General features: G+C 38.4%; 2 protein-coding genes across 2 annotated transcripts in view; one reads left to right on the top strand and one right to left on the bottom strand.

Annotated features, from left to right (window-relative positions):
* The window catches only part of bop1 (BOP1 ribosomal biogenesis factor), a 109,152-nt gene that overhangs the window by 15,768 nt on the left and 70,906 nt on the right, over positions 1-22,478 (top strand). The gene's annotated exons all lie outside the window — the stretch shown is intronic.
* Positions 16,698-22,478, bottom strand: part of LOC107589438 (basic helix-loop-helix transcription factor scleraxis-like) — a 16,836-nt gene continuing 11,055 nt past the window's right edge. The window contains exon 2 of the mRNA XM_016277882.1: positions 16,698-17,439. Within this exon, the coding sequence (XP_016133368.1) occupies positions 17,401-17,439 (39 nt within the window). The 3' untranslated portion in view covers positions 16,698-17,400. The remainder of the gene's footprint in view (positions 17,440-22,478) is intronic.

Genomic DNA, 22,478 nt, shown 5'->3' with positions numbered 1-22,478 from the left:
TTGTTTCTTACAAACATGTTAATTGATGGACTAGAGTCATGTGGATTACTTGTGAATTATTGTGAGGTTTTTATCAGCTGTTTAGACTCATTCTGATGGCACCCATTCACTGCAGAGGATCAACTGGTGAGCAAGTGATGTAATTTCTCCAAATCTGTTAAAGAAACTAACTCATCTACATCGTGAATGGCCTGAGGGCAAGTACATTTTCAACAGAATTTCATGTTTGGGTAAAGTGTTCCTTTAAAGGAGTAATAATGTAAATCTTTTGCTTGATGCTTCTTGAATGACATGACGCTTAATAACTTCTGAATGACAAGTAGACTAAAGATTATTTAATTAAATCTAAATATAGCAGTGACTTTTTCTGCTACGTTTGCACAGGCATGATTACTTCATTGTTCCGTAGAGGGGAATATGGTTAGTTGTGTAATGCTTCATGTAAAGGAAAAAGATTTTTATCCTGTTCCTCAGGCTGGAAGTGTCTGAACCGCAGTATTTGATACCATTATCTTCAGCCTGTCAGACGTTACCACATTTCTGTAATGTCTCTGTTGGCTTTTTCGAGGGGAGACCATGATGCACCTCTGCAGTATAAGGAGTTCTGTAACGGCTCATATTTACATGTAGGACCATTAAAGAATTCCTCTTCAGCGCTTTAATTTACATGCTCCATTGAAAACCGTTGAACCCTGGCACAATGCTGTCTGGATAATTTGCCAGGCCATACAACCTAAACACTGCAGCCATCCAAACCTGTTCTTGGCAATCTGCTACCGACCAGGAATGTTTAGCAGAAGTGTTATTGTTCTTGGGTAGATTCCATGATTTCAGAGTGACTTTTTAATGCCCCTTCATAGTCGTTCAGAACAGATCAGGAACGCATACCATCGTTATTTAGTTTATAAAAGTTCACATATTCTGTGTCTTTGGAGGCTTTGCTCTAGTTCTTTTCATTTAACGACAGCATGAAATCAAAGATGGGCTTGTTTACTTTCTGCGTAAATGTCATTTGTGTTATTGTGGACCATTTATCAATGTTATCATAAAAGAGCAAAAAGGGGGGGCTTGCTCGTAGGACTTGGTTTCAGCAATGATTTGTCTATTGCACTCAATAATTTTTTGCAAAAGTGCTGCTTTTTTGATGATTTGATGACTTTAGATATAGTTTTTAATGTCTGATTTATGTTTTAGTTATAGTTTTCATATTTTCATGAAAGTGTCCTTTTATATTTAGTCAATATTTTTGACATGCAATATAGATTCATTTTAGTCCAATGTTATTTTTTACTTATTTTATTCAGTGAAAATAAGTTTAGTTCACAATAATGTGCAAAATTATGAAAAAATTATTTTAACCAAATATTTGACAATTATTAAAACATTTATGAAGTAGTTACATTGATATTTTAAAAGATCATAAAAAGGTTACATGTGTCCAACTACAAATTTTATGTATAATGATAATGTTGCTGATAGGAGTCCATTTCAGCAGTGATTTGTCTTGACATTTATTATTAAAGTCAATGAATTTGTTACAAAAGCACCGCTTTTTTGCGTGAATTTAGAGGTGCAATTTATTTGAGAGGATTTTTAATGATGGTTTTATAGTCAAAGTCATAGTTTTCATTATTTGATGTAAATGTCCTTTAAATTGAGTCAGTATTTTGTTACGTCAAGTATTAACTTTAGTTCATTTTACTAATATTTTATACATATTTACATATTTTATCGCTTTAATATAGACACAGAAAATAACTGTTTAGTTTAGGGCTGCACGATAAATTGCATGCGATATTTAATGAGCATCTTGTCAGTAAAGCCAGTTCTGTAATCAGCTGTAAATCTCCATCACGTGCGTGTTTTCACATGGAGCAGCATTTACTACACAGAGCCGTTGTTCACTGACAAGCTGCGCAAAATATGATCGTGGATATTTATCAGCATTATCATAAATGAACAAATAAGTTTCATGTGTACAACTGCAGATCATGCATAATAATGGGAACGTTACTCATAGGAGTCAGTTTCAGCAGTAATGTAATTGTAGTGGTTTTACAGTATTTTTTTATGGTTTTGTTTTAATCACAGTTATCATAATTTGATCTAAATCTAGTCTTTACGTATTTTTTCTTTACTTTTTCATCAGCAAAAGTAACATTTACAAGTTTAAAACGTTCTCAAACTCTAACGTACTCTAACTTAATTTTTTTAAATATTAAAATATTTATTAACAATTATTAAATATTAATTTATATGTACTGAACAAAATTATAAACGCAACACTTTTGTTTTTGCCCCCATTTTTCATGAGCTGAACATGCTGTCGTATACGTCGATCCAGAGCATCCCAAACATACTCAATGGGTGGCATGTCCGGTGAGTATGCTGGCCATGCAAGAACTGGAATGTTTTCAGCTTCCAGGAATTGTGGACAGATCCTTGCAACACGGGGCCGTGCATTATCATGCTGCAACATGAGGTGATGGTCGTGGATGAATGGCACAACAATGGGCCTCAGGATCTCGTCACGGTATCTCTGTGCATTCAAAATGCCATCAATAAAATGCACCTGTGTTCGTTGTCCATAACATACGCCTGCCCATACCATAACCCCACCGCCACCATGGGCCACTCGATCCACAACGTTGACATCAGCAAACCGCTCACCCACACGACGCCATACACGCTGTCTGCCATCTGCCCTGTACAGGGAAAACCAGGATTCATCCGTGAAGAGAACAATTCTCCAAAGTGCCAGACGCCATCGAAAATGAGCATTTGCCCACTCAAGTCGGTTACGACGACGAACTGCAATCAGGTCGAGACCCCGATGAGGACGACGAGCATGCAGAGGAGCTTCCCTGAGACTGTTTCTGACAGTTTGTGCAGAAATTCTTTGGTTATGCAAACCGATTGTTGCAGCAGCTGTCCGGGTGGCTGGTCTCAGACGATCTTGGAGGTGAAGATGCTGGATGTGGAGGTCCTGGGCTGGTGTGGTTACACGTGGTCTGCGGTTGTGAGTTGCGGTTGGATGTACTGCCAAATTCTCTGAAACACCTTTGGAGACGGCTTATGGTAGAGAAATGAACATTCAATTCACGGGCAACAGCTCTGGTGGACATTCCTGCAGTCAGCATGCCAATTGCACGCTCCCTCAAAATTTGCGACAGCTGTGGCATTGTGCTGTGTGATAAAACTGCACATTTTAGAGTGGCCTTTTATTGTGACCAGCCTAAGGCACACCTGTGTAATAATCATGCTGTCTAGTCAGCATCTTGATATGCCACACCTGTGAGGGGGATGGATTATCTCGGCAAAGGAGAAGTGCTCACTATCACAGATTTGTGAACAATATTTGAGAGAAATAGGCCTTTTGTGTACATAGAAAATGTCCTAGATCTTTGAGTTCAACTCATGAAAAATGGGGGCAAAAACAAAACTGTTGCGTTTATAATTTTGCTCAGTGTATAAACATATATTTTTGCTTTGATATGATATGCTTAGTTGAAAACACTATACAGATAAAAGGAAATGGAGTATAGTAGGATTGCTGCATCATGATGTACCAATAATTTTTCATTTAGTTGCATTGTACAAATTGCTGTTGGATTATTAGCACACTAAAACAACATGCTGTTTGCACTGTAAAATCCCGTCTAAGTTGTGTTCATGGCGTTTAATGTACTTCAACTTCATCCTCTTTATAGCACTGCTGCTAAAAATATAAAAGCTGGATGAAACAAACCAGTCAACCAGCATAATAGAAACAGTCCACTAGTTAAATGCATTGCTAATAGCGTTTCCAGCCAAATACAGGTAGCTCCTCTCTTCTAATCTGTACTCATTTCAGGTAGTTTGGTTGTCTCGTATGGAGATGAGAAGGTGTGAATCTCATTAGCTTGTCAGTCTTGTCTTTTACTTCTTGTCTCGTGGGCCTGATCAATGCGGTGTTGTCAGGTGTCTCTGCGTGCGCCGCACAGATCGGCGGTGATCCCGCGGCTATATGGCGTACGCTAAATTAGCCCCCCTAGTTGGGAGACGGCAGGTTGGGTTGCCTCTCTGTCCCTTCTCAGCTCTCAGCACAAGTTGTCTACAAATAAAACTCCAGACTTCTAAATCCCCTGTTTTCATCCTCGCGTCCCCCCTTTGTAATAAAGGGCTATTTCCTGTTAGCCGAGTGAAGAGGGAATACGCGAGAGTGCAGCGTCTATCCGAGACCGAGCCGGCAGGAAGGGGCTTTTCCCCTGCAATGGCTTTTCCATGTGCTCTTCGAGATGAATGAAGACACATTGTGGAATTAAGGGGAAAGGGGGCTCTGGCTCCCGGCCGCAACTTCAGCTTCCTGCCGCCAAGCAGCTACCGCTCTCAAACACTGAGACCCTGCACAGTAGCCTAGAAAGCTGTGTGTGTTTTTAGTGTGCAACAGGAGGTAAAGCAGGTACTTTGATAGGAAATTAGTGATAAAACCACATCCATCCATCATCCTGTCATTCTGTTGTTCTATTAAACTAAAATGAGTTTTGTGAATATCTTTGTTTTACTTCTACTTAAAATTTTATTTCAAATTACAGTTCTTCATGCAGTTTGCAACTTTTTGAATTGGAATTTAAGTCATTCTTAGTTAAATTCTGAATGACACGCAACCCTTGTTTTAAATATTTTCATTGTGTTAAATTTGCCTTTTCAGAACGTCAGTTTGCTTTCTGCCCATAGAAGGCGCTGTTTCTGCTGTCTGCACAACAGGCACATGGCTGAAATCTTATTTCCAGTGTGCGGTAAGCCATGGATGAGTGATTCTCTTTTGAGGTTTTTCAGAACGGCCCTCTCTCTGGGCTCTAACGTAAAGCTCTAGTGACAGGTAGCAGATCGAGGTCACGTCTGCTAATCACATCGACTGACTGATTCCAGATTCCAGTCCAGTGACCCACTGAGGAGCTGTCATGAGCGGAGGAAACTTTACATCCTTTACAGTCTTGGTAGAATCAGGCACGTTCCAAAACATTCGCTGGCCTCAGTGGTTGAATGGCAACTGTTTTGTTTTAATTGGGAGGTTTTATTTAGGGCCGGATATTTACATATGTGGTTGGGTTTATAATGCGAGACTCTTGCTGTAGCTGAAGGACATGGGTGAGCATTTGATGGATCTAGTTAGCGATTTCCTCCAGTCCCAAATGATGTCAGAGTAATTACATGTTGAGGAGGTTTTGCGGTGTAGAGAGTTTCTTCAGGTGGTCAAATATCACTCAGGAAGGTAAGGGCTGGCTTTGTCATTTCCACCCAGATATTTCAGAAAGATTTCGGCCCACGCCGTCTGAAGAAAAGAGCCCTGTTTGCTTTCCCGTACAAAGTAAAACAACCTGTAATGCCGACTGGTCAGGTGTCCAGATTGCTGCAGAGTTAAGAGGGAACCCAGCCTCCCCCTCCGGGGATCTGTGCCACCCACTCCTCGGAAATATGAAATCTGTCGAAACCGAGACATGGCGCACATGTCTCGAGGTGAATTTTATTTGTGTTGGTCTCTAAATTTTGGTAATCCTAAAGTTAAATTTCATGATTGGGCCATTTCCAAACGCCGGACTGATGAGTTCCAGATGGGATCTCAAATGATTGCGGTCAATCTGATGGCAAGGAAAAAAGCTTGAATTTTAGCAGTTCTGGCCTCTTAGAGGATCATTTAGGGAAGAAACTAAAGCTGCACAATTTTGGGGGGGGGGGATCTAACTGCGATTTTTCTGATAAAAGTTGCGATAGCAATTTAAAATGCATTTTTTTTTAAATTCCACTTTACTGTGCTTGTCTGTAGGGCTGCACAATTTGGACAAAATTATGTAATTATATATTAGTATGGCTAAAACAATTATACAACAACAATACAATAACAATTGTAATATTTTGTATTTTGTTTTTATTACTACTACTACTAAATAAAAACTGTAAGTACTGTCAAATTTGAGTACCTCCTTACCTTAGCCCAATTCACAGTGGTAAGCTTGTAATAATGTTTTCTAATTTGAGTGATACTGGTAGGTTTTAGCGGGAAATACAAGCATGCTGCCGTTCATCTTTGCGTCATTATGTCACGTCTGTAAACATAAAGAGGGAGTTCTGGCTAGTAGGCTATCGCATGTGAGGATGCTGCAGGTGGCATCTTTTCTCATAGCAGCAACTTATCATTTTGATGGCGGATTGTAATCCAGAAAGGTCCATACGACCCGTAGTCACCAGTAGTCTACAGGTAACGCTAATACACATTAAATACACAGTCACGCAATGCTGATGTTGTTAACATTAACATTTTGAGAACAAAGCATAACAATAATAATAATTTGCATGGTTTGATGTGATATGAGCTAAGCGATCGTTAGATTTAATTATTGGTAGCGCGATGTATTATAATGCTTTTTTACCTCAGCTGGTCAGAACAAAAGTGGCACTTTTACTTACTAACTAGTGTTACTTGTTCAGATGACATTTTCTAGTAAATTCTTATTTTGGGTCATACTTCCAAGTACAGTGAATATCCACACCGGTGTGGTGACTGACAGCCACCTCAAAACATTAGATTCATCCACGCTGAGGAGCTGTGTCGATTCACAACTCACACAAAGAAGATAATTCCACAAATAACTGCAATTGCAGGTTTCAAACAGAGATGGTGACCGAGGCAAAACTTAAATTATAAAAATGTCAAACTGTAAAATTACAGTACTATTATTTATTATATATATTAGTTTTTACAATACTAATGTCTTAATATTTTCATTTTCAAACGTTAAACCATCAAACCTTTATTTTGAAGCAAATCTGCAGGGAACCCTTAAATCTTCTGTTTGGTCGATAAGTGCATTACATGTTTGGGAAGATGGGTGGCATATATTGAGTTCCCTAATGCACATTGAATTGACCCAAACTCCGAGAGGATGCAGAGATGGAGTTTGTGTAGAGCAATGAACCGAGACACTGGCGGATCATGAGCTGCTCATGTGTAAATGAACACAGTGCCGCGCTTCACTCTGAAACATGCAGCGCATACATTTATGTAATTAAAATGCAGCCTTTGCAGTTATCGCAACTTAATTTTTAATTCACTATATTAATTATGCAGCCCTAGAAGAAACCCCATTACCCATCCCCTTCCTTACTAGGCTTGGCAACCTATTGCTGGATCTGGAACTTTACCAGTGTTATTTTCTTTCCCTTTGTCTTTCCATTGGAGGCTCCCACTTTGATAGGCACTGAAAGGTTTCAAGACTCTCAGTGGAGGAGGAGAATTTTATTACCGGCCATCATTACCTCTTTCCCATTGTCTCTGAATACCATATCTGTTCTGCTCGGCTCGTATGTACGTTTGGAGAGCAGTGACCGTCTACAGAGCACCAAGATTGAAATGGTTGAACATTTCCTGGATACCGAAAGCCTAATCAAAGACGTCAACGCGCTTCTCTTGGATGCTGTTACTTTCACAAAGTTCAGCATCCCAAGCGGACGTCGAGGAAGGTCCTGGCTCTCTGTTCCGGTAGCAAATTCACATCAATTTAGGAAACGGGAACCAGGCGGGTCGTATCTATTCACCCTTGGCAGCCCAGCACCAGTTGAGGCCTGAACTCACCTCCACCTTTGACCCTCAGTGTTCTGCAGAGCATTCGGCACCTCTCACTGCTTCTGAGTCACAGTCTGCTTGCCAAGTGAAATGAGAACCCCGTTTGGTCAATATTCCATCATTCACTTTCTTTGCATTGCTACTACCAAACCAGCTTGTAAAATGAACCCACATAGCAAAAAGGCTGCTTAACACTGTAAACCCTGACATATGAAATAATAGTCAGAAAAATCTAGTGTTTTGAAAAAGAACTATTTATTGAACATTTAGACAACATATTTTTAAAAAGTCAAAACAAAAGCTATATGTTTTTTGTTGAGTATCATTTGATGCTTTATTTTATGGCTCATATAGTATGAATAGAATATGGAGAAGGATGTTATGGAGATCATATTCTATTGGAGGAAGAAAAACATTTCAGTTTTATTTTTCAAACTGGAAGTTTTAGTCCAAACTGACCAGAAATATGCAATTTGATGCAAATTATGTTATTATATGGCCAAAAAGATGAAATTCTAATAGCTTGTAATGTAAATCAATGAGATCTTTATAATAGTATAGCAGACTACTTACAAAAAATGCATAAATATTAGATGTCGCACAATATCTTACAGTATGTCTTATAGGCATGGGACGATAACCGGTTTCAAGGTATACCGCGGTTTGGAAAAGTCACGGTCTCAAAACCACAAAAATGTTCCTTTATACCGTACCTGCGGTATGCGCAGTTTTTTTACGTGTCGTCAAAGACTGAAAGTGCAGGACTCCCTCAGTTGTGTGCAGCGAAGAGCGTAGAGAGTCACACGACCCCTCCCCCCCCCGGTTGGTGCGAGCGGTCAGAGTCACCTGTGTGTGGGATGGCCGAAGGAGGTGAATCTCTGGAACTTTTTCCCCCATCGAAAAAAAGATGAAGTCTGCCGTATAGGAATTTTTCGGGTAACTCTGGAACTTTTTCCCCCGTCGAAAAAAAGATGAAGTCTGCCGTATAGGAATTTTTCGGGTAACGTAGACTAACCATGTTCCGTACACAACGATGTTCCGTACAGATGACGTTTTAGCGCCGATCGCTAAATAAATACTTCCAGGTCGTACATAAACTACATATCTGTGTCATCTTAATTTCTCCCTCTTTCACCCCCAATCAAGACCGAGACCCACCCGCCATTTGTTTGTGTTGAAATAAATACTATTTGGCTTGCTACCGAGGCAGATAACATGGCTAATTAGCTAGTCAACTAGTTTCCTCCCTCACTTTACCTCACAGAGCGGGGAATAGCCGATTAAATTACTAAATTTCTGCGATTTAGTACAATAATTAAATTTAGCTGGTATCACGTCTATACTTTTAAGCCTCCTGCCATTGTTTACATCTGTTTAAACGACATTTAAAAAAAACAAACAAACAAACTTTGCCACTGTTTGAGTGTTGTACGGTGAGACCGTATGTGTGTGTGTGTGTGAGACTCGCGCGCTCTCTTTCCTTATGTGTGCACATACACACATCCTCGTACCTCACCGCTCCAAACAAACAAACAAACTTTGCCACTGTTTGAGTGTTGTACGGTGAGACCGTATGTGTGTGTGTGTGAGACTCGCGCGCTCTCTTTCCTTATGTGTGCACATACACACATCCTCGTACCTCACCGCTCCAAACTTAATCCAGGAAAGGTGAACATTCCTGCATCATAACTTGGACTGAAAGATGAATGTGTAGAAAGTGAGTATGTCTCCAAAAACCTTGTTGAGCTGCAGGTTTAAAGCCTGCATTTTTTATTATTATTATTATTATTATTTTATTTTTTTTACAGAAAATAATTTGTTCTGATTATTGTTGAGCTGCAGGTTTAGGCTCACTTAAGTGACTGCACTTAATTAAGAAGAATTTAATTATCTATTTTAATTATTTAGCCTGACATGTTTACTGTTCAAAGATGTTCTATATGCTTCTTAAAAATAAAATATATTGTGTTCAGTGGGGGGAAAAAAGTTGTTTTTTTACCCAGACATTTTAAAAATAACATTTTAGAACCGTAATCGCAATACCGTGATACCGTGAAATTTTTATCTAAGGTTATCATACCGTCAGAATCTCATACCGGCCCATGCCTAATGTCTTAGTAAGAGGATATTTAAATGGTTAGTTTTCTGCTCAGAGCTCTTACGTTTCAAAGTATATCATGTAATGCAATGATGATTGAGAGATGAACAAATAAACGTTCCTCAAAAGCCGGGTGCATCATATTAGATCAATTTTAACATTATTTTTTCAAAAAAATGATGAATGGATAATTAAGTAAACCTAATTTGATTCAGTACACTAAGTATATGAAATATTGCTAACAATATATATATGTATATTTATTTTTATTTTTATTTTTAATTTTTATTTAATCTTTTTTTACATTTCCCAGCAAAAGAAAATCTTTACCTCAAACAGGTGGCAGTTTATGGAATGATACTTAAAGGCCTTTTACTTGCTAAAAAAGCATAAACTATGAATCGGATGACATAAGGCATGTAAAAGATTGTTTTGATCATGTTTTGAAATTAGTGTATCAAATACAATCCAGTAGGCTTTATAGGGTAAAAATTAAGTCCTAGAAGATTTTGGGTACTATTTTCTCCAAAACTTCCTTTATGGAAGTCAACGTAAATGTTAAATGTGTAGGAATATAGTACACCGTAGACCTCTGAATTTTCCAGTGTCTGTACCTTGTTGGCCTGAGGTATTTTCTTGCACCACAGTTGTATTCTGTTCTCGAGTTCTTGTTAAAAGCACAGTCAATATCTGTTGTTCATGTAGTTTTTATGCTTCTCTTTGTCTTTCCCCCAGCCCGCCATTCGCTTGAGCATTTCAGGGAAGAGAATGATTAATATGTTTTTTGCTTTGGCAGACACGGGCATGGATTTTTACGAAAACGTCTGCGCTATTAAAACACAAAGAACGGTTTTGTTCTCCCGGATCCATTGGATCGAGCCGCTCTTTAGATTTATCAAATTAGACTCAAGTGAATGTGGGTGGTGTTCTGTTGCACATGCAGCAAGGTAAAGGGGGGGATTTAAGGGCTGTATCCCACCGGGAGCCATTGGTCCCCACACAGACCTCACACCCACGCTGTACCTTCCAAATCAGAGTCAGGCTAATAATTCCTCCCTCTGGCAGGAGTCAAGCAAACGTGTAAGCTATTTGGAGCCGTAAACTGAACGAATGTATTCCTATGTGTGTTTCAGAGGGGAGAAGCGACTAGAGCAGAGGATTGCACAATAGGTTAGGTTCTATCCTATTTCTGTTTATTATATTATTGATTAATTTAATGTTATTTATATCTAGAGTTATTTTTGGCCTTGCATTATCACTCTGAAAAGTAATGCAGAAGTTTGCATCAATCGTTTTGAGCAATGACAACTTCTAATGAAATTGTAAAACCAATAAAATTACATTGAGTTAGAGGAAATTAATTTGTAGAATAACCACATTTTTAAACGAAAAAGCCCACAATACTTAATTTCAACATTTATTCTCCTTATCTAGTCCTGTGCAAAGCATACTGGGAACTAGAAATCCAATTTCCAATTTTCAACCAATTTAATTAAAGGGTTAGTTCACCCAAAAATTAGCCCACAAATTACTCACCCTCAAGTCATCCTAGGTAGTGCTGGGCGGTATACCGGTTCATACCGAATACCGGTTTTTATTTTTGTTATGATATGAATTTTGAAAATACCGCAATACCGGTATATGTCACTTAAACAACGTTCGGAATGCGACACTGTTTGAAAGGGGTGTTGCACTGTGGTGAGGGAACAGCTGTATGTGTTACTAAGCGTGAAAGTTCCGAAACTGAAGCTGTAGAACTAATAGAACGTGATGACAGAAGAACTCATCCACAATATCCACATTGACCGCCACAAATATCTACTGCCCCCTGCTATCAGCTCCCGTGTCTCACACACACACACACACACACACACACGAGCGCGACTTTAGCACTAGATTTAGCCACTTTCAGACCCTTTTAGCAGATTTTTTTCCATAGAATATTCATACTGACAAACCTAGCGACTTTTTTGTTATAAACCTTAGCTATGGTTCAGTTGGAAGATTTCGCCAGTGCTCTCCCGGAGAAGTGTCACCTCTTTCAGCGTCTGTTCTGTGCAGTGAGCGGCAGAGAAGCAGCGCATTCAGTTGGTCGCACCGTAGCCGACTCATCAATAAATGAGTACAAAACAGCGATTCCTAGCACCTGTCGCTTACTGATTGTTTGGAATTATAAATATGATCGTAGTTCGTCTGTTAATATCACATGCACTTTTTTTTTGGTTGTTGTTTTTTTTTTAGTCACTCAGACGCAGGCAGTGCGCTGCATGAGAAAAAAAAGTAATATAGCCAAAACAACCGCATAGCCTCTCTTTAGTGTAGATGCATGTTGATTTTATCAGACGATGCCGCGATTATAAATGAGAGGGACTCCTGGTTAACATGTATTAAAAGGGGTCGCGTTTAGTCACTATTTAGTGTGGTATTTTTTGACAATATTCACTCATCATGACAGTAAAATAGGGCATTCTAAGTCAATATACTGCAGTATTTCCTCTCTCAATCAGTAGAAAATATGGTTAACACCCGGTCATGCATGAATAAAAAAATACTGTCTTAGACCATGAAACCGGTATAATTTTGAAAAATACTGTGATATACATTTTTGGTCATACCGCCCAGCACTAATCCTAGGTGTATATGACTTTCTTCTTTCAGTCGAATCCAGTCGGAGTTATATTAAAAATTGTCTTTGATTTTTCAAGCTGTTTAATGCCACTCAGCGGGTGTGGCATGCATCAGTCCAAAGGAAGTTAAATAAAAAGCGCCCATGCATTAAAAAAAAGTGTCTCACACGGCTCCAGGGAGTGAACAAAGGCCTCCTGTAGCGAATCGATGCATTTTTGTAAGAAAAATATTTACTTGCTGTTTCTATAATTATTCGTGAAATTCAATAGCAGTTTCTGAATGAAATTTGTTTAAAAGGAAATCAGGAAATTTTAGGCCCGGATCATTCAATGCAAGGGTGGTTCTAGCTATACAAGCTCAAGTTTATGCAAAGTTGTGTTCTGAAAAGTCTTAGAATGTAATTCATAACATCATAAAGCAAGTGTATTTTGATATATTATAGTGAACATTAGCATAAACAACAGCTTCTGTCATGGCAGAGCATCTATTTATGGAGAATTAAGTTGATACAAATAAAATTAAATCTGTTCGTCATATAAAGAGTCTCTTCAGGAAATTTAAACTAAGCCTACGTTCACACTGCAGGCAAATGTGTCCCAAATCTGATTTTATTTTATTTTTTTGCTCACATGTGACTCAGATCTGTTTTTGTCATGACAGTGTGAACAGCACAAACCGCATGGAATCTAATCTTTTCAATTCTGATTTGTGCCACTTCCATATGTGGTACTAAATCCGATCCATGTCAGATGTTTTGCAATGTGACCGCAGTGTGAACGGTCATGTCGGATTTCATGCGGCTTTTACGTCACTCTAGATCGACATTCGTCATAATTCCTAGCTGACGGGAGACACTTCAAACATTTTACATACCCAAAGTTATCAAGACAGTAGCGAAAGGTAAATCAGTGAAAGTGTGATGTGTCAGAACTCATGTGTATTACTGTGACAACTCTACAAGCAAAACATGAGGGCTCGTATCATAAAAGTTTCAAAACTCTGCTTTCTTTTGTCACATCCTTGTCTTTATTTTTTCATATTGTGCATAATTTTGTTGGCTTCTGCAGCAGATCACACTATAAATAAACACATAATCGCTTACTTTATATCCTCCGTGTTTACTTCCAAATGACTTGCCAAATCCACATTTTCCCAGCGGACTTGGGCTACTTTTTCCTCTGTTGCCATGGGATTTAAAACAACAATGTGAACAGCTATAGAAAAAAAAATCGGAATTGAGCACTAAGGCTCGCAGTGTGAACGTAGCCTATATGGCTCAATTCATCTGGATTACTTTTTGATGCGTCAAATCGGTAGTTGTGTAGACTGTCAATTGAGCTTGGAATGATGACCATTTTCATTTTTGGGTGAACTATCCCTTTAAGTTGTACCTTTGTCTTTTGCTCAATTTGTAACTACTTTTTTTGCTTCAAACTTAAGCTTGTAATGATGTGATTCACCTTGAACCTAGTGGGCTATAACTCTTTAAAGGGATAGTTCACCCAAAAATGAAAATTCTGTTATTGACAAACAAAGACTTTTTAAAAATCATTATGAGAGGAAAACATGAATGGGTGAAATACTTCTGGGCCACTGAAAAAGTGGCCTGGCACTGTTTGCACCCTGTTGAGCTTAATTTCTGTTTAACCCATACTATTCCTTTAATGTTGGTAACTAGCATCCTGAAGTTGTTATTGGCACAGTGATATGAGAATACCAGTTAAGTATTTGCAAATGCCCCATTTGCATAGAGTACCTCTTCTGGCCATAGTGTTGCGAGTTGTCAGAGAATAGAGGAAAACGATATTGATCAGCAGACGCTCAGAACTGGTCCGGGCTGTTGTCCAAAGACCCCGGGATGGATTGAAAAGTCTCAGTTGTCTTCTGAGGATGAAGTGATTTCCAAACTGTTCCTGTCTGAGGACACAAAGGTCTTCTTTCAGCCCAGTGCGCTCCGCTGAAATCAATAGGCTGATAAAATTGACAGATCGCCTGTAAATTATGTGGAATCTTGGCCTGACACGGCGCTGTCAGCAGGAAATTTCTTTTTAATAGTCTGTTTAAGGAGAAGCGGGGATGTGTTTTTCTTAGTCAGGGGGGAATGTTGATCCAGAGGGCCGGGGGTGGGGAGTCAGACGGGGAGGAGGCGCTCGGGTAAATCGCGTGCCGGTCAGACAGAGCAAACGGGGACCCCAGGCTGTGGTCCGTTGGACTCTTGCAGGTGTGTGGAGGTGGGGGGTAGGCGTTGGAAAGCTTTTTTTTTTTCTTCGAGAGCAGCCAAAGTAGCCACCTGTCGTTCCACAGTTTTTAGGACTTCCTTTTCATCCGGTCTTCAGCACAACTCCCAGTTGGGCCAGCATGCATCCTGCCAGAAGGCCTGATTGAAACCAACTGCCAGCGGGGGCTGCCTCAGGAACTCGAGGCGAGGACATGAATGGAGATACGGAGAACCGCGTGCACTGACTGTTTACATCGAACACAGGAAGGAGATGAGCTAGACTACTCAAAATCCCATGATTACAACTCCGTTCCAAAACCTAGTTAGCTTATACCTAGTATATTGTGTACTGCCTACACCCGGACAGCATCCTAAACGAAACATCGTAAGTGATTGATTTGGAGCGCTCGATGTTGGCAGCAACCTTGTGTTTCGTACAAATAGTGACTCACACAAGACAAATGTTGAATCAAAATGTTTTTCTTTCAAACAGTTTAATCAATGCTTTACTCATCAGACACAATGACTTTAAATGGGGGATAGAAGAAAATAAAATTTTTCTAATCATATATTTTGTGATTTGAAGATTTCTTAAAAATAGTGTTAAATATCATCGCACCTCGTTCTCGTGAACCCAATATCGTGTATCATCTCACGTCTCATATGTAACATCTCATCCCTAATATTTATATTTTTGTATAGATTATATTCTATTCTAATATTTATATTTTATATACACACAATAATTGTTAGTGTAGAAATATTAGGATTTTTACATGTTAATGAAGTCCCTTATGCTCACTAAGGCTGCATTTATTTTATAAAAAAATATAGTAAAAATATTGCAATTTGAAAACTTTTCTATTTGAATATATTTTATGTATTTTTTATAATGGCAAAGCTGAATTTTCAGCATCATTACTTCAGAATTCAGTGTCACATCATCCTTCAGAAATCATTCCAATACATTCAAAAATATTTATAAATCATGTTTCCAAACTTTTGACAGGTACTGTATGCATACTATTTTAAAGTCATATTGACATATAGTATCTCACAGAAGTGAGTACACCCCTCACATTTTTGTAAATATTTTATTATATCTTTTCACGTGACAACACTGAAGAAATGACTCTTTGCTACAATGTAAAGTAGTGAGTGTACAGCTTGTATAACAGTGTAAATTTGCTGTCCCTTTACCTGAAAGGAGAGATGAAGTGATTTTAGTTTGGCAAGCAGGTGTGGAGTTTGTAGACGGTGATACGTGAGTCGAGACGCTCAAGACCAAGACAAAATTTGTCCGAACTTCCTCTCACCCTTTTTTGGAGCTGTCAGGAGTGGACACTGCCAGGACCGCTGCCAAAAGCTTTACCTGCGAATCCCATCTGCGACACCACACAGAACAGCTGTCTGTCTGACAGGCCTCACTTCCTGTGCCGTCCACCTCGGTTCGCTCGTCTGTTTCAGCTCACACTTCTTCCTGTCCTCTGATTTCAGCAACCATCGTAACAACTATTATAACTTCTTTGCACTTTCTGTAAGGTAATGATTTTTTTTTTGTTGTTGTTTTTTTGATTGCGACCAAAGAAATGACACAAAAAACAAACAAAACTAAGTTAGCCGTGTGTGTATATTTGTGTGTGGCTAGATAGATAGAGAGAGTGAGAGAGATTTAAAATAAGCCAAAACCACACACACACACAAAAAAAAGAAGATATTTCTTATGTCAATTCACCCCCCTAACCAGGATTCTCACTGTCTTGGTAAAATCTTATAACTCCATGGGCATTTTTATAATGAATCAGGCAGAAATGTTGAGAATCACTGCAGTAGATCATAAACAACTGTTCTTGCCAGTTTTAGTTGATAACGTTGAATAAATCTTGAAGTATTATGTCTGAGTTTGTGAACTCTAAGACTATGTAAGTGTCTCTAGATGTGTTTGTATTTCTTAACCTAATGAAACACAGAAAGAGAATGTGAAATTAAATATTTAGTCTTCAAGGACTCGTGATGAGAGATGATCTACAGAGATGATAAAATGAAAGTGTTGATCTTTATCTGGAGGGACTGTTTTTGTAGCCGTTTTGAGGTTTTGGCTAAATTACAGGACGGCTGGATGACACGGATATCCAAACGTCTTTGTGACATGATGTTGAGACATACTAGAAAGAAACGCAGGTGGTTTTCACTGTTTGTTCAGTCGTTTTTAATTTAAACAATGAAGAATATATGTCATTTGCCATATTGGACATACAGTATACTGCATTTATTGAATTTATTGCGTTTTCATAGTCAGGCTAAGTGTCTTTCGTGTTTTTGTAAGAAATAACGTGCCACACATCAGTTTGCATTCATTCATGTCCTCAATATGAGCACTTTCCCAAGGTCCTCTTTGATTTTGAATATTGGAAGATGTTCCTTCATTGTTTTGATTTTGTAAAGCTGGGCTCCGTATGTTGTGTCTCCTGGGGAAGGGATGTGATCATTTGCGGCCTTGTAAATGCAGTCCTCTTATTCAGATAGTCTTTGGTGAATAGCTTTACCTCAACTCACTGTTGTCAGAAATAAACATTTGGTGTAGCTTGGTGTGTAAATGGTCAGAAAAGGTGGAAATGGATTAAGTCTGTGGCGGGGATGTTCAGCTCTTTGCATAATCAAGTCACTGCAGTCTGGTCTTTTTCCAGTCATACGTGTTTTTTTCCCCCCAATAAAATGCTCCAGTCCAACGGCGATTTACAAATAATTAAATATGAATTGATATTTGCATATATACACCACAACATTGTGTTTTGTAGTCAACAGCTTTTGTACATGGGTGATGATGTTTTGTAAATCCATTCACGTCGTGGCTTAACTCCTCAGGGCTGATTTCCTCTCTCTGTCTTTGCTCTGAAATGAAAGAAAATAATTGATTAGTTATTTTAAAAAAAACCTGTCAGGTTCAACAATTTTTTGTTCTTATTATAATTTTTTAATTTAGTTTTTTTTATATATATTTTAATGTTTTATTTAATTTAATATGTATTTTTTCAATTATTATTATTTAATATCCATTTCTTATTTTTAATACAAATGCATTTAATTCAATTAAATTTTATTTACATTTAAGTATTTATGTAAGTTTATTTGTTTATGTGATGTTTTTATCCAAAATTTTACAAATGCTCAATATTTATTGATTTTCGATTTTCAGGAGTTGTTGACTCTTGAGGGTTCATGTCGCCCTTCTCCCTGCAGGCTGGTGGTTATGCATTAACACGCCTGCTGTTTTTCTCCTATCACCTTTCCATTTGCGGTAGCACTCACACACACCTGGCTCACATGTCCCAGTTTGCTTTGCTTAGAGCAGGAACAGATGGGATGCCATCGTTCCTGCGGCCCCCATCTGATGTAGGCAGAGTTTCTAGTCAAAACACTCAACCTTAACTGATGAAGTCAGACAGAATCCCATTTGAAAATAACCCTGACCCTCAACGTTCTCCTTTCTTTCTTTCTTTCGTTCCTTTTTTTTCTCACTCCTATTTTTTTCCCCAGCCCCTCCTTTAAGTTCAGTGCCACTTTAAAGTCACCAGCGCTCTGCCTCCAGGGATCACTTATGGCCAAACTAATAGGATTTTGCCTACATTTGCTTTTCATATCCTGTCTAACACGCCGTAAAGAAATTATTATTGCTGGAGCTTACATCCAAATACCCAGATTGATCGTATGCTCCCCTTGGTCTGAAGTCCTTTATAAACACATTATTTCCAAGTACTTTGAGGCAGGAAACAAATCACAGCAAATTCTCAAATATCTTTATATCAATAAATTGGTGTTCACCTCCTTTTTTTTTTCTTTTCTTCAAGCGGCTGCGGTGCACTTAACACAAATATTTGTCTTCACCTTAGGTTGACGTTTAACGTTGACGGCTATCTGAAGATCACAATGAGATGGTGTGTGTGCATGCATGTGCTTAAACGTGAAACTGTAGCCTCTCGGTGGTGACAGGACAGGTGGATTATTAAAACTGAGTCTTGTGTTTGCGCTAATCCCAATATATGAGTTTTGCACCCTTTGAATGCACCATTTACATTCTCTTGATTGTTTTTATAGTGTTCGGGAGTATTTGCACAGACCTTTTTGCTGCTGCCCACAAGCGAAAACACTAGTTTCCCTTCGTTTATGGTTATGAAGCGTACTGCCCCACCTGTGGTAAAGGACAACCCAATTCCAGCCTGACTTTAATTCATGTGGCTTCACTTTCCAGAAGGTATTGAAGTATTCACATTTGGTGGTTTTATAAGATCCCCCTTTTGGCCAAATCTTTCAGGATACATTCGAATGAAACTGCAGTTTACGGAGAGAAAAATGTTGGCTCTTTAACGTGCGCTGCTAACACTTCAAATAATTTCATATCGTGTCAAATGTTCGGGCTCCCGTTAGAGCGAAAGACTCTAAACTTTTCCATATGCTCGTAATGAGAGAAGTCTCGATAATTATGCAGAAAATATGACCCACGTTACTTTTTATTCAGTTACTATCCGAGCAGATGCCATAACTGTGAGGAAGACATCCCATCTGCCTCAAAAAAGGCATTTTCTGAGTAATCCAGTCTGGTTATGCAATCTATCCAATCCTATGTCCTCACCTGCGAGAAACCAAGTAGCCACCACTAATCACTAGTGTGGTTTAACCGAACGGACAGGGGAAGATGGTGTCAAAACACAAAAATAGGGGGAATTTCTTGCTCTGTCATATTTGTGGTACAGCCATGTGAATATAGTGATGTAGAAAATAGTAGTTACCGAGTGAGTGCGTGCGTGTGCAAATATCAAGAAGCAGTCCAAGATGAAAATAAATACAGATAAAACCGCCAGATGCATCAAAAGCTGGAAAATGTTTAGGGTAAAATCTATCATTTTTATATAGACACAAATCTGTTTGAGTCTTGAATGTCTTAGCAGGCAAAAGTAGCAGTTTTCTGCCGCACGACTGTCTACGTTTGATTTAAACGTCCGTTTCGCTCGTTCGCTGGAGAATCTCGACGCAGCTGTCAGTTTTGTGTCAGCTTGCAGAGGCTTAACTTTGGCGAAAACCTGAACATTTGAATTCAGTTATACCTCTACGTATTTCCCCTAGTGTGTGTGTTCTTTCTTTCGTCTTTCTCTTTCTTTAGAAACAATAAAGCCATGCGTCTTGGCTGAGGGATTCTTTCACGGTGTAATGAGCACTAAGTAGGGGTAAAAGAGACGAGTGCGGTTTTGGAGCGCACAGACCCACTTCTGAAAGCTCACTGCAAAGGCAAGGCCCGGTCTGTTTCAAATATCTGCCTGCCACTGGAATCCCGAAGACATGGGCGTAATTCTCGATTGGATTTATAAAGATCTATCATTTCGTTTTGTATGGATTAAGGTTACGGCCTTAAATGGGAGTGTTGGCCTTTGGCCTGTTGTTGTTCCTAACTCTGTGGTTTCTGGGTGGTTTCTATGTGATTTTCAACAATAGTTTAACCACAAACAGTTTAGCAAATAAAACCTTTACGTTGCCTGTTATAAATTTGAGTTATAAGGAACTCTTATTATGTACATTTGTTTCAGTCTTTTATATACAGTGTGGCTATATCGAACGTCTAGGAATTAGATTTGGATAATTGTAGATGCTCAATGAGTTGCTATTTTGTGCTTGATCGATATTTAGAGAGCAACAGTTGCCGATGTCAAATTTATTAATAATGTTTAGTAGGGCTGGGTATCGATTCAGATGTTCCAATTCGATTTCGATTTTCAAGCTTGATTCGATTTCGATTCTCGATTCGATTTGACTATATGAATGAATATAGATTTAATACAAATCCTATATTTATAAATGAACAGTGAACATAAGATTACAAATGGTTAATTAATAAAAGGAAATTAAGAGCCACAAACCTGTATATTAAACACTTTTTTTATTTTAGGTACACTTGGGTACAATAAAACAAAACCCAGCTCTATATTTCAAATGCATACAATGAATAGACAGAATTTTCAAGCAAGATGAAAAACTGATGCTGAAAATTGGACAAGTCAGAACAGTCCCATGCCTTGATCAAACAGGATCAGGTTATTTTATGTTTAAGATAAAACAAAATCTCACAGCATTAGCTGTAACATGGAGGCTGCAAGCCTATGAACGGTGTAGGAAAACTAATACTGGCTTTTGGGTGATGGTTCTCCCAAAAATAAAAATTCTGTCATCATTTATGCATGTATGAATTTATTTTCTTCTGTTGAACACAAAAGAAGATATTTTGAAGAATATGGATAACCAAACTGTTTTGGTCCCCATTGACTTCCATATATTTTGTTCCATACTATGTAAGTCGAGTAAATAGGGCCCATCAACTGTTTGGCATACAGCTTTGTTCTTGTCCACAGTATCTTTGTCATCGTGCTTGCGAAATCTAAAATGCTTCCATACCTTTTTACGTGAAGGTGGTATTGACGTCGGGAACGCACCTGAATTAGGGTTGTGATGGTTAATTAATAAAAGGAAATTAAGAGCCACAAACCTGTATATTAAAACTTTTTTTTATTTTAGGTACACTTGGGTACAATAAAACAAAACCCAGCTCTATATTTCAAATGCATACAATGAATAGACAGAATTTTCAAGCAAGATGAAAAACTGATGCTGAAAATTGGACAAGTCAGAACAGTCCCATGCCTTGATCAAACAGGATCAGGTTATTTTATGTTTAAGATAAAACAAAATCTCACAGCATTAGCTGTAACATGGAGGCTGCAAGCCTATGAACGGTGTAGGAAAACTAATACTGGCTTTTGGGTGATGGTTCTCCCAAAAATAAAAATTCTGTCATAATTTATGCATGTATGAATTTATTTTCTTCTGTTGAACACAAAAGAAGATATTTTGAAGAATATGGATAACCAAACTGTTTTGGTCCCCATTGACTTCCATATATTTTGTTCCATACTATGTAAGTCGAGTAAATAGGGCCCATCAACTGTTTGGCATACAGCTTTGTTCTTGTCCACAGTATCTTTGTCATCGTGCTTGCGAAATCTAAAATGCTTCCATACCTTTTTACGTGAAGGTGGTATTGACGTCGGGAACGCACCTGAATTAGGGTTGTGACGGTGAGGACATTTTCCCACCGGTTAATCGACTTGTGACAACACCGGTAATACCAGTATCACCGCGGGGGCTTTCCCTCTTTTCCTCGCTTTCCTTAGCTTTTAAATAGCTTAAAAGCACCGTCCGCATTTTACTTTCACTTTTGAATTAGCGGCAGTTAGGCGTCAATTGCTTGAATGCAACAACAAAATGCAACGTCAAAACATCACTTTAGCGTATTTAACATTTAACTTTTAATAACAAAACAAATACAAATACACCATGCTATAGGGCAGGCTATGCCTAATATAAAATAACAAATAACTTACATAGTTTAAATAGGTATACAAAACTGGAAATAGGCTAAGTAAACATGTATAATATATAACCAAATAAATAAGAAAGTAGAACGTTTATTAGCTAAACGAGTAAGAAAGATTGGAGGCACGGAATACACCTTGATGTCAAATAAAATAAATAAATTACACAAAGTTTAAATAAAGTAAAAATCAGCAAACACCGTGGAACCAATTAAATGAGAAACGAATGTTTAAAAAAACTTCCAAAATCACCTTAGATAAACGGCAAAAGTCAACAGGCTTTTCAAAATCCAAAATATTGCCAAACAGGCGGTTTTGCATTTCGTTTCGAAACTAAATCATCCGCGATCGTCTTGTCTGTCTCACCTCACTCTTCTTGTCAGTCAGCTCGACTCACTCTCCTCACTGGAGAAAATTAAATCTGATCTGTGATGCGACTGCCTTTCGGCACGCTGCATTGAGCAGCAGCGTTCAGTTTTAAATTGTAGTGTCTGTTCTTTTACTGAACTAAAT

The sequence above is a fragment of the Sinocyclocheilus grahami genome, unplaced genomic scaffold (assembly GCF_001515645.1).
Source record: "Sinocyclocheilus grahami isolate Dianchi unplaced genomic scaffold, SAMN03320097.WGS_v1.1 scaffold116.1, whole genome shotgun sequence".
NCBI lineage: Eukaryota > Metazoa > Chordata > Actinopteri > Cypriniformes > Cyprinidae > Sinocyclocheilus > Sinocyclocheilus grahami.
The sequence above is the reverse complement of the archived record's forward strand: the minus strand, read 5'-3'. Positions and strand labels throughout refer to the sequence as shown.